Source organism: Silurus meridionalis, chromosome 9 (assembly GCF_014805685.1).
Source record: "Silurus meridionalis isolate SWU-2019-XX chromosome 9, ASM1480568v1, whole genome shotgun sequence".
Lineage (NCBI taxonomy): Eukaryota > Metazoa > Chordata > Actinopteri > Siluriformes > Siluridae > Silurus > Silurus meridionalis.
The window spans coordinates 17,140,384-17,153,982 of NC_060892.1; the positions used below are offsets into that span (position 1 = coordinate 17,140,384).

Here is a 13,599-nt window from a genome sequence, read left to right on the forward strand (position 1 = left end):
TTCAATCCTGTAGTGCAACGTTTTTTACTATAAAGCATATTTTAGTCAGCGTTCAGTGCTAAACTGAGCTCGTGTGAAAGCACTTGGTTTTCCTGAAGCTGACGATGGAGTCGGTCTGATCAGAAAAGAGAGACACAGAAATGGAGTAAAAGACAACAAAACAGATGTTAGTAAATACACTACACCTCTTCAGTTAAAGTATGAGCTGGAAATGTTTGTTAAATGCATGCAGGTTAGCAAAGAAAAAAAAAGAAAGGAAAAAAAAAACAGAGCTGAAGGTAGTAAGAAAAGCTTTTCCAGATTTTATTCCAGCTTTTCAAGAATAAATTAAAGATATAAGAAAAGACTAAGACAAACTAATAGAGGCTGAATGAGTGGGCAGCTTTACACGGATGAAATAGAGGTTTATTATTTTACAGAAAGCAAAACCACTCAAATCTTCTGTACAGCGGATGGAATAACCGATCGCCATGGATGGAGGAAAGCGGTGACAGAAAGCAAAAAAAGAAAGAGAAATGTAGAAAGAACAGAAGTGTGAAGTGAAGTGAAGTAAAGCGACTCGGCCGGCCCAGGGACCAGGGATGAGATAATTTATCTATGTGGATGAGAAAGAAATAACAAATGATGAAGAAACAAGAAAAAAGGAGAAAATGGAGGCAAAGACAAAGCAGCATGCGAAGGAAATTTTCTCTATTATATACAATAAAAAATACTTCAATTCAATCTTTTTTATATATATATTTACATGGCGGTCATGTCATTCAGGGCGTGGTCAAGCTCCTCGGTGATGGCCTTAAACCTGAGCTTCTGAGAATACAACTCATCTACACGAGCCAAACAGGAATGGGAGCAAAAGATTGCGGGCGATGGAAATGTTGGTAATACAAAGACAAACAGACAGACCAGACCAGACAGACAAAACAAGTAGAAATAGAGAGAAATAAAAAGAGGTTGAAGCAAAAATAATAATAAAAAATGAAGAGTGAAAACTGAAACTTGAAATGTGAAAAAGCAGGAAATTAAATAAATAAGCATTTTATAGCAAAAGAAAGGGAGTCCATTCTGCATCAAGAGGCATGAGATGAGGCATGTGAGAGGTTGGAGGAGAATGACCTACCTTCCAGATCATCAATGGTCTTCTCCAGCTTGGCGACTGATCTCTCGGCAAACTCAACACGAGTCTCAGCCTACACAGATACACACAGATTTTAGTGCAGATAGAATAGTTTTTAAGATATAACAATCATTTAATATCTATTTAAATTAATTAATAATTTGTTCATTTAAAATGCATAACAAAAACACAAACACACCTCCTTCAGCTTGTCGGTCAGAACCTTGATCTCCTCCTCATATTTGTCCTCCTTTGAAGAGTACTGAAGACAAAATGAGAGAAGTCAGACTCTTATCTCACAGTTAGACTACACTAATGCACACACACACACACACACACACACACACACACACTTACCTTCTCAGACTGAGCCTCCAAGGACTTCATGAGGTTGGTGACTGTCTTCAGTTCCTCTTCCAGTTCAGAACATTTACTGTAAAGAGGTAACATTTAACATCAGTAATACTATTAGACCAGTATCAGATCACTGCCAGGGACAATATTATATTAAATCAGTACCAGTATTAGATCTGTATTATAGCAGTATCAGTAGCAGATCCATATTAGTGAGATTATTATTGTTTCAGTATAAGATCAATATTAATATCAGATCAGTCTCATGTCAGACGGGGTCATAATTATCAGAATCAATATCGAATCAGTATCAGATCAGAATCAATATCAGCTCAGTTTTAGTATTAGATCAGACCAGAATCAATATCAGATCAGTTTCAGCACCAGATCAGCTCAGTAACAGTATTGAAGTTCAGTAAGGGTAGAGTTCTTACCCCTCGTTCAGCTCAGCTCTCTCCTCTGTACGCTCCAACTCAGTCTCAACAATCACCAGCTTACGAGCAACCTGCACATACACACACACAGAAACACACATAGTAAAAGATTAGTAAAGAACAGTAAAGAGTAAAGAGACAATTCAGGGACAGAAGGCTAACTCACCTCCTCGTATTTGCGGTCAGAGTCCTCAGCAATGTTTTTGGCCTCCTTCAGCTGGATCTCCTGCACCCCCATCTTCTCCTCATCCTTCAGAGCCCTGTTCTCAATGACCTTCATGCCTCTAAGAGACAAAGAAAACATTCAAAGGATTAAAATCTTAATGATCAGACAAGAGATTTGAGACATTTCATGCTGTTAGCTGGCTATTCTACATTATAAGAACAAATTTATCTCAGAAAGCAAGTACTGCTAGCAAAGGTTAGGTAACTTATATTAGCTTCCTTTCTCCACAATGTATGGCAGTCTTTTGATGTAACGATCTTGATTTTTTTTCTTGAATTCTTTCCAGAAAAGGGACATGGATTGTATATGAAATAAACCACTATCAAAAATGACTTGAACTACAAATTTCACCAGTTTTCATCAGTTTATGTGAAATTAGCAAGTCAGAAAATGTGCGTAAAAGATCGTAGCCTATTTTACTTTGTACATTGCCGTGTAGCAAAAACAAAAATTCTGTCCTAAAGAAACGTGACCATGACACGTGACTGAAACACTTTAAAAACATACACACCTCTCGCTCTCATCAGCAGCCTTCTCAGCCTCCTCCAGCTTCTGCAGAGCCGTAGCCAGACGCTCCTGAGCACGATCCAACTCCTCCTCAACCAGCTGGATACGTCTGTTCAGGGAAGACACTTCGCCCTCAGCCTGCACATACAACACAACACCAGCTCAAACACTCTCATTACATCATATACACTAGCTAAATAATCAGAACAAAACCATTCAACCTAAAGAGTAAAGAGAGAGACTGCAGTGTTTTCATCAAACTTCACATCTTCAAGAGATTTATTCCTTTTTACACCACAACAATCTGTGGAACATCAGCACCTCAGAACATCAGCAAAACAAAGTAACTCCCTATGTTATAGTAGATATAATGACACTTTCCCTCTATTTTTAAATTTATGACAAATAAAATACAGTAGTATTTTATCGCCACGAAACACAACGATGCATAAACTCTTGAAGATTTCTGAAAATTGACAAGCTCTGCTTCTTATACTGGAGACGAACACACGTCTACTTACAGATTAGTGGTCTTATATACGCCTCCTTACTTTAATATTAGAAACTCTTATCTAAGTGTATTCCTGTAGTAAAGTTATATTATTAAATGTAGCTAAGAATTAAAACAAAATGTTACTAATAAAAAAACAAACAAACAAGAGAATGTAAAGTGGGACAAAAGGATAAACGTTAAATACTTTGATTAAGCTCTAATCTTCATCACTGAAGTGTGTAGGTACCAACAAGGAGACACCCTTTGCACATTTTGTCATCTCTCTCTCTCTCTCTCTCTCTCTCTCTCTATCTATCTATCTATCTATCTATCTATCTATCGCTGTCGAATCATTCAAGATTTAAAGGTTGTTTTTATTATTATTTTTTATTCTCTCTCATACACTCTCACTTTCATTCTTTTTCGCAGTCACTTTCTATCTGCGTGTGTGTGTGATATAAAACGATTATAATAGTATTTATTACGGTTGTGGTTGTTGTTGCCGCATGCTGCAGTAATGAGGGGTGTGTGAGATTCAGTGATATTGTGGATTAGGGATTAAAGCGGATTTAACGCCTCTGCATCACGGCCTTACCGACGCGCGCGCTGCTCTCTCGTTCTGGAGTTCCGCCTGCAGTCTCGCGCTCTTGCTCTGCGTTTGGTCAATGAACTCTTGCAGAGATTTTATTTTCTTTTTCACGGCCTCGAGTTGCGGAGCTCCGGCCATGCTGATCACTCAGGGCTTCGGAATAGATAGATAGATAAATAGATGGATGGATGGATCTGATGCTGGGCGTTGGCGCTTCACGCGCACCAAGAGACGCACCGGCACAACCGGAAGTACAGCGGCGTCTCCAAGGTTACATCCAACCTCATAGTTTCATCTTTTTTTTTTTTTTTTTTTAAAACACATTTTAAGTGCTCGTAGCTTGTTATTTCCCTGCCGATAATCTTCCCGAGTGGCTAAATCTTCTTCATAAAGTCCTCCAAATACATTTTATTACTTTTTTTAGACTTGTCAGTAATAATTAATATAAATTGTTACTTGAAAATGAACAGAATTTGCTTATTTCACTATTTACCTACAAATATGAAGAATGATATAAGACCCGCCTATTCCACAACAATGTTCCCTGATTTATATCTTGTGGTTATAAATTTACGAATTTCTGTCTTTAAAATCAGCATCAAATTATTATTTTTTTCATAGTTTGTTGACATAAAAAATATTTGATGTATTATAATATTATTATCATTATTGCGCTACTTTATAATACACCAAAATAAGATTCAACGGCCTGGGATTAATCTGAAGACTATTTTTTTTTATTGTAAAAAATATTTGAAACATGTTCTCCTTAATATGCTTTTGTTGTCAAAAGCAATATTTATTTTTGTTTGCATTAAGTTGGCTTTTAATTAAATATATATAAATGTGCAGCAGCGCCATCTAGTGGTTATTATATGCACAGTCACTCTGCTCACATTGAGCTTTGAATTTGAATTATTCTTGACGTATTCATTAAAAGAAGTTTGTAAATGTGCTGTAAACTATACTTAACGAAGCAGGTGTTACTCAAATGTATCTGTTTCTAAAATAAATGCCTCTCTCTCTCTCTCTCTCTCTCTCTCTCTCTCTCTCTCTATGCAGGGTAGAAGAACGATGAAACACTATAAGCAGCCTACACATATTTCAACCTCATGGCTTTTAGGGGCTCATACCTAAGTTCCCTTATAAAGCTCTGCTCTAAATTTAACTTTTACTGACCTGCACTTTTCGTGTTATTTATATGGGAACATGTTTTATGTGGCTGTGTGTAATTAGTGTCAGGCTACACATTACAAATTACACATGTTCTTCCTGAAGGAAGTGAAGAAAGAAGATTCTGACCTCTTTATAGTTTCTTTGCATTTTAGTCTCTGTGTTTGTCTTTGCATGTACTAAGTCTCCTGGACATTTTATCATACACTTTATGAACTTTAAGACTCACATCTCCAGCCTTCTTCTCAGCCAGCTCCAGTTTCTCCTGAGCATCCTTGACAGCCTCGCTGTATTTGTCCAGCTCGTCTTCTGTTCCTTTGAGTTTCTTCTGCAAGGCGACCAGGTCATCCTCCAACTGAAAGGGAGTGAAAGAAAAAGGGGAAAAAAAAGATAAAAAGAGCAAGAGAGGGGTTATAATACAATAATACAAAACTATTTTGAGTCAGAGTATGTATGAAGATAAAACTTTGTCATAGGGAATTCACTGGTTATTTCATATACTGAAATATCAGGTTTTATGCAAGAACTCAAACAAAAATAAACAAATGTATTAACATTATTTTTCAATGTTTAGAAAAGCACCTTAATCTAATGAAATGCACAACTTATACATGGGTTATGGTCGCACTTATAATACATTTTAAATTTGGATACATTTTAATGCACTAAGCGGTAACTACAGTCAACTTTATAGGTCACAATTTTACAAAGAATTCCTGACAGTTCCTTTTTTTGTTTGGAATATTGCTGGCTGAGGTTTTTGCAAAAATGAAATAAGGCACTAGCAAAAACCTTGCAAAATGTTATCTGTTGAAGATAATTGTATGTAATTTTTGAATGGTTCTAGCTTTTCATCTGTACCCTTTCGCATGTTGTTAATGGATTATATTTAACTTTTTTAATAGCTTTATTTAGCAGCTGAATGAAGCCCCCCACCCCCCCGAAAAAAGCTATTAATGATTAATAAATTATTAATTAATGATGAATGATAGTGTAGTCAGTGGTTATTTAAGGATTCCTAATGGTTTTAGTTTTCTCATGATTATTATTCTTTTGATCTGTACATAGATAATTTATCCCCTTAAAGCATTCAAACTCGTCTACTTCAAATCCTTAACACCCCCTTTTTTTTATTTTAATGTCCGTATGGAAACCAACCCCCTTGGTTCTGTCCTCTGCTCCCTTCTTGTCTCCCTCAGACTGCTCTGCTCTGTCCAAGGCATTCTCCTTGTCGAGCTTCAGCATCTGCATCTTCTTCTTGATGGCATCCATGGCTGCTTATCGTCCTGGTGGCCGAAAGAAAGGGGAAAAAATGGAGAGGACGCAAAGAGCGTGTGCGCCGAACTGAACGCTGAGCTGGAGTGCGAGCTTGGTGTCTTAGGCGGCTCACAAATATGTGCTTTGGCTTGAAGAGTTTGTGAAGGACACTTGATACTTTCCTGAGCACCACTCCCACTGGCTGATTCTGAGCCACACTCCTTTTTTTAAGGAGCTCGTCTGCAATTCGCTGTGCAAAGACATTTGACCAACTGTATGGCTAAATATGGGGTTCACCACCCAGGACTGTACCTTCACCCCAAGACGTCTTGCTCCTACCTTCTGTTCATAAACACGCACGTTTGTTTTACTATCCTTGTGAGGACGTTTTATTGATGTAATTATCAACAAGTTAACAATCACCATTATACCTACCTAAATCTAACTTTAAATCTTCAGTCATTTTAGATTTCCTCATGAATACTTCTCAAATGTCCACATAAGGTCAAAATAGTCAAATATTCCTGCCCTTATACAGACAGCTGGTGAGAACGAAGATATAAAAACACACCACATCACCTGATCACACTGCGAAATAAAGCAAATCATTATTTTTAAATAAGGAGCTGGATTCACAGCTTTCAGCTGTCATTACTTATTTTTATATCAGAATATTGCTGAAATATAATTGTGATTTTATAATCATCATTCATGTAAACATTTTAGAGCTTACACACACATCTCCATTAGAGATTAGATTAACCCTCTTAATATTGAAATTTTAGTTTTTCCTTTGACCTGTGCCAAAGAGAAGAACTTTCAGGTTTAAGCTTCATCTTTTCAACATTTAGCTCATGATTTTTTTTTTTTTTATTCAGTCCAAACAATTAACAATTAACATTTTTGCTCAAAGATGTTTGTCTGTGCTGAGATTTCAAGTTTTAAGTTTACTGTGTTTCATGTGTATAAAGAAAGCGTTTAGCATCTATAAACACAGAAATGATTGTGCTACAGTTGCACACTCCTCCCTGGACAGAGTGCAAAATGATAAACAACCACTTACTGACTGCAAATATGTGCAAAACTGTACATTTGTGCGCAGACAAAAGTCTATATAAACTTGAACTCACGACATTTCACTGGATTTTAAACATGTCCATTTTACTTTTCACATATCGATCACATTTTTCCTGCCGTTCTGTGAGTGAAATGGCATTATGTTTAACAAAAACATGATGGTGAATTTCAAAGTGTTCATTAAGCTATTTTTACTCACTTACTTAAAAATGTATACAGTTTACAACTGCTAATGATCCCATCTTACTTCAACTCTAATTATATCTACTAAACTTTTTTTGTTTTATCCTGGTCATTAAAGATCCAGAATTTGTTCTAGGAATACCGAAGACAAACCTAAAGGGCATTTCAAGGTCACCAATCCACCTACTGGCCTGCTTCAGGGAGGTGAGAGAAACGCTGCATGAATACCGGGAGAAAACACACATCAGTTGTGCATCTAAAATCAAGACAAAAAAAAAAAAATACATGCACTACTACTTTGACATTACTTATTACTTAGTGTCTAAAATGTAAATTTAACATGTGGAGTTAACAAGAACACACAGCTCAATGCTTTAGAACAATATGATCATATCTACATAAAATATAAAACAACATAAAGCATATACAGTTATGTTGTTTTATACACATTTTTTGTACATTTCATACATATTGCTTTGTTTTTATCTTTAACTAGCAACTAAACCACATTAGCAAAAAAAAAAAAAGTTTATTAACAATTAATAAATGATTATTGTGTTCACTTTTTTATTAATTATGTACATTTATGGCATAAATTGTCATTGTATGTTGTCTTTCCATTCTTTTTTCAGGTCATTGATTGTCTATCCTAATGTGTTCACCTGTTCTATGTTAAGCTTCAGGTTATTTTGTTAATTTGCATCTCAGTTTTTGTTCTCATTTTAAGGTTTATTATGTATTCTCATTTCCTCAGAGGTTTTTCCTATTGCATTATTTCCTACTTTCGAGCTTCCTGGTTTGGACCTTTCCTCCGGTTTCTAAATTGTTTTATTGTAGATTATCATTGTTTTTTAATGTCTACATTTTGACCTGACCAACCTTTTGGATTATTTAATATATTGCTTTCTCAAACTTCATATTACAGTTGAATTGATTAATCACAGAAGGAAACTGACTTCAATATCGGATTAAAAGCACGTTGTCCTCAAAAAAGGCTTATAAAATGTAAATGATTATTTGAAGTCCTCTAGACTTTACAGTATGTATGTATGTCTTGTATCTGAGAGCTAAATCCCAAAGACACGACAAGCGCTTCACAGAAGTATGTCTATTGCCATGATGGTGATTTTACACTGAGCTTTTACTAATGCTAATGTCAAGAAACGCAGGAGGGAAATTCAATCTCAGCAGCTGGCCGTCTCTAAAACACTGAACGTTACTGAGGATTATCACACTGCCGTCAAAATTAAATTCAATAAGTATTACATTCTAAACAAAAACAATCAAACAAATAAATGACAAAATATCATATATAATTTCCAGATTCTTAAATTTATTATGACTTTAATAATCAATTTTATTAGATTTATTCTTAAAAAAACTTTTTTTAATCACTAAAAAGCTTTGTATAATACAAACAGAAAGTGTTTGTACTAAGAGAAGGTGAACGAAAGTGATTTTAATTTAGTATCTCTTCGTCTTTGCTCTTTTTTTCTCGTCCATTGGGGATCTTACGTTACCCAAGGGAGTTATTTATACTTGAACCCTTCTCAACCCGACCACCTGCCCTTTAACACTAACTGTTTCAGAGCGATATCATGAGCCAGAGTTGCACTCACAAAACTTCACCATGGCCATCGTGCATATAAAATCTTTTCGACTAAGTGTCATACAGAATTTTTAATGATAAAAGTTTGATAGCGGCTATGAGATGTCTCTCAGGCTAAATTGATATCGCCCCAGACAGTTTATTTTTTTCTGACTTTCAACACAGATATATGGATATGGACATATGGACATGGATATATTAACATAAGTATAAATAACTAGCATATGATTTTTTTTTACATCTGATGTCTGTACTGAAATGTATCATTTAGACCTCAGAAGATGCAAATAAAATGCACAAGAGAAGGAAATTATTTATTATATGAATAAATTATTACTGTATGTTGGGGTGGAAACCAGGCACGCTTTAAGAGCATGTTCCAGGTCATGATAAGAGCAGGGAAAAAGTTAATCCTGATTTATAAAATTAAAAAAGTCCACAAAAATTCCAATATGAAAAAAACATAATCGCTTCAGTTGTAAAACGTGCAGGAATTGATGCAAAAGCTTTATTCTGAAAAAAGCTTTAATCTAAAACTAAACTATCAACCCCCCAAAATATGATTAATAATTAATAACTTAGTAAATACTATTATTTTATTGTCCTCACCCTCTTCCAGTAATTGGATAATTATCTTGACATGTTCACCTGTTTTGTGGTAAACCTCATCTTTTTTTGTTCTTTTGCTTTTGTTCCTCATTGTGCAAAATCATGTCATGCACTTATATGCTTTACTTCTTGTTAGTGCCTGTGCATGCTCTGGTTTTGATCCTCACTTATATTTCATATTTTCATGTAAACAATGTAAACACTGCCTCACAGTTAAAGCAAAAATTGCAAACACACACACACACACACACACACACACACACACACACACACACTGCTCCTCAAACTCGAACATAGAGTCCTGCTAATCCCAGAAAAGCCCTGCTGTCACTTTGGATTTTGAAGTGACATCAAGTTTGGCTTTCACTAAAATCTACAGTCATGTTAATGCTGTAATAAATTAACACTAGCACAAAGTTCATGACAGACGTCTACTGAGCGAATGACATTGATGCAAAATGTCTGAGCATTTCGGGATTTTTTTTAAACCAAAGGAAGTAAAGATGGCAAGAAGATTTATTAATGTTAGTCACATTGAGATCTAAACACACTAAAAAGTTAGAACTGTGTGTGTGTGTGTGTGTGTGTGTGTGTGTGTGTGTGTGTGTGTGTGTGTGTGTGGACATGTTTGTATAAAACTGAAGTGATAATTTCACAAAAATAAAATCTGAAGTTTGTACAGTTACTCTTAAAACATCATGCTTAATTGGTTTAGATCTTCTGCTAAGCATCAGGTTGTATTTAAGCCCAAATAGCTGGATACATCTTCCAGGAGATTCAATTTACAGCTGTAACTGTAGTTCTTTACGACACTACAACAAACGCAAACACACACGCATCCACACAGGCATGCGGGTCATTATATTGTAACACACAAACTGCCTCACAATCTTTATAGTTAACACTTACTTCATTATTACAATGTCAAAGTATAAAAATGGTCATGATACCAGAACTGGTTTGGTGGAAAGAATTTTACAGTAACTATACATGCTTACTTCTTCTTCTTTCAGCTGCTCCCATTATGGGTCGCCACAGAGGATCATTCGTCTCCATACCCCCCTGTCCCCTACATCTGCCTCTATCACACCAACTACCTGCATGTCTTTCCTCAACACATCCATAAACCTACTCTTTGGTCTTCCTCTTTTCCTCCTTCCTGGTGGCTCCATCCTCAGCATTCTCCTACTGATATACCCCATGTCCCTCCTCTGCACATGTCCAAACCATCTCAATCGAGCCTCTCTCACTTTCTCCCCAAAACTGTCCCTTTTCGTCACTACCAATAAAAATCTAAACATCTTCAGCTCTGCTACCTCCAGCTCCGCCTCCTGTCTTTTACTCAATGCCACTGTCTCTAATCCATACAACATCGCAGGTCTCACCACAGTCCTTTAAATTTCCCTTTCACTCTTGCAGATACCCTACTATAACAAATCACTTCTGCCACTCTTCTCCACCCACTCCATATTACCTGCACTCTGTTGATCCCAGGTACCTGTCCACCACTCCCAGGAAAGGGCTTAGAGCTGATCCTTGATGCAATCCAACCTCCACCTTGAATCAGTCTGTCGTTCCTAAAGCACACTTTACTGCTTGTCACACTGTCTTCATACATGTCCTGCCCCACCCTCACATACTTCTATGCCAGACCTGACTTCCTCATACAATACCCCAGCTCTTCTCTCGGCACTCTGTCGTACGCTTTCTCTAGATGCACAAACACATAATGCAATTGCTTCTGACCTCCTCTATACTTCTCCATCAACATTCTCAAAGCAAATAATGTATCCTTGGTGCTCTTCCCTGGCATGAAACCATACTGCTGCTCACAGATGGTCACCTCTTTCTCCTCATGCTGTCCTGCACTTCCTCATTCCACCACCATGTCTCTTTCCCTTTCTTTCTATTTCCAGATGTCACACCAAGTACCTTTGTAGCTGTCTCCCCTATCACTTCTGCAGTAGTTGTCCAATCATCCAGCACCTCTTCACCACCACCACCGAGCCCCTGTCTGACCTCTTCCCTGAACCTCACATTACAGTCTTCCTCCTTCTGTTTCCACCATCCTATTCTTCTTTCAGTCCTTACTCTCCTCCTCTTCTTCTTCATCTCCAAAACCATCCTACAGACTAACATCCGATACTGTGTAGCTTCACTGTCCCCTGCCAACACCTTACAGTCTCCAATCTTCTTCAGGTTGCACCTCCTACATAGAACATAATCCACCTGTGTGCACCTTCCTTCACTCTTATGTCACCCTATGCTTCTCCTTCTTCTTAAAATAAGTATTTATCACTGTCATTTCCATCCTTTTTTAGCAAACCACCATTTGCCCTAACACCATTTGCCCTTCTACCTTCCTCTCCTTAAGGCCATACCTACCATCACCTCCGTTCCCTTCATCAACATGGCCAATGAAATCTCCCCTAATCACCAATCTTTCATTTCTAGGTACACCTTCTACCACTTCATCTAACTCACTCCAGACTTTTTCCTTTTCCTCCATCTCACAACCCACTTGTGGAGCATAACTACTGTTGGCATTTATCATCGCCCCTTCAACTTCCAGCTTTAAGTTCATCATCAGAAACTCTCTTCACCTCCACTACATTCTTACTGCACTCTTCCTTCAGGATCACCCCTACACTATTTCCTTTTCGATCCACACCATGATAGAACAGTTGAAACCCACCTTCAATATTCCTGGCCTTACACCCTTTCCACTTGGTCTCCTGAACACACAGCATATCTACTTTTCTCCTCTCCATCATATCAGCTATCTCTCTCCCTTTACCAGTCATGGTACCAACATTTAAAGTACCAACCCGAACCTCCACTCCCCTACACTTCTCCTTTTCCTGTTGTCTCTGTAGATGTCTTCCTCCTCTCCTTCTCCTCCTTCGGCCAACTGTAGCCCAATTTCCACCGGTACCCTGTTGGCAAACAAAACCTGTGGCGGTCGTTGGTAAAAATGTAAATTCTGATTTGTGATCCGCATATTTGATTTGGCACATGTTTTACGCTGGATGCCCTTCATAACGGAACCCTCCCCATTAATCCGGCAGTGCGTACCAGCTTCCGGCATCATTTCACAGTACTGTACATATAGCCTACTCTACTTACGACCAAATGTTACGACCGATTTGTCGGTCCCAATTGTGGTCGTAAATCGGCGACTACCTGTATCAGTATTATCTGTGAAAAGATTCAACAAAAAAAATTATAATATTTTTCTACAGTAAAACTAAATGTTTCTCTTATAAGTAACCTTTATAAATAAGTTCATAAACAAACAATAAATAAAGTTTATAATTATAAAATTACTAATTTGTACAGTTACTTTTAAAACATCATGCTTAATTGGTTTAGTTCTTCTGCTAAGGATCAGGTTGTATTTAAGCCAAATCCTGGATATCTTAGCCAGGAGATTTATATGTATATAAATAAGGTCATAAATAAACAAGTTTATAATGATAAATGTATTAAAATGACTAATCACATTAATTAAAATCAGCCTTAGTTAGATCAAGTTACTAATTTCTATGTGTGTAAAAATATTTTCAAAAAGTCAGTAACTTTCTCAATCCCTACACTAACATTATGCAGGAGTGCGATCTCAAACAACAAGGGAGTAAAAAAGTCTTAACACATCTTGGAGATGAATGGTTATAAAGTGGACAGTAAGTTTCAGAAGGCTGAAATTAGATGGCTCCTGACTCCGCTCAAGCCTGATATAACTGCACCGTGTTCTGCTGACTCATACATTCTCCCACATTCCAGCTAACCGGCTAAAGTTCCTGCCTCACATTACCGCGACAGCTCCACACTAATCAACTTCAAACAGGCCAACAGGGGATCCCGGATGAGTTCAGATAAAAATATTCAGTGGGATTTTCATGCTTAATCCACACTAAGCACACCGTCCTGAATCCACTTGACTGAGAGTGTCAGCAAAGAAAAAAGTTTGTCTG

At 37.1% G+C, this 13,599-nt stretch overlaps 1 protein-coding gene across 2 annotated transcripts; it reads right to left on the minus strand.

Moving 5' to 3' along the window:
- Window positions 1-383: 383 nt before the first annotated feature.
- On the minus strand, window positions 384-6,284 carry LOC124391035 (tropomyosin alpha-1 chain-like). 2 transcript variants are annotated; one of them, XM_046857311.1, is made up of 10 exons: window positions 6,049-6,284; window positions 5,120-5,245; window positions 2,640-2,773; window positions 2,069-2,186; window positions 1,903-1,973; window positions 1,472-1,547; window positions 1,314-1,376; window positions 1,118-1,187; window positions 746-824; window positions 384-595 (listed from the first exon to the last, which is right to left on the minus strand). In XM_046857311.1, exons 1-10 carry the CDS (start codon window positions 6,160-6,162, stop codon window positions 592-594), a joined length of 855 nt encoding a protein of 284 aa, XP_046713267.1. In that variant the 5' UTR covers window positions 6,163-6,284; the 3' UTR covers window positions 384-591. The 2 variants fall into 2 exon arrangements, with proteins under 2 accessions (XP_046713267.1, XP_046713268.1); XM_046857312.1 differs by lacking the exons at window positions 5,120-5,245; window positions 6,049-6,284 and adding an exon at window positions 3,724-3,883.
- Window positions 6,285-13,599: the final 7,315 nt, after the last annotated feature.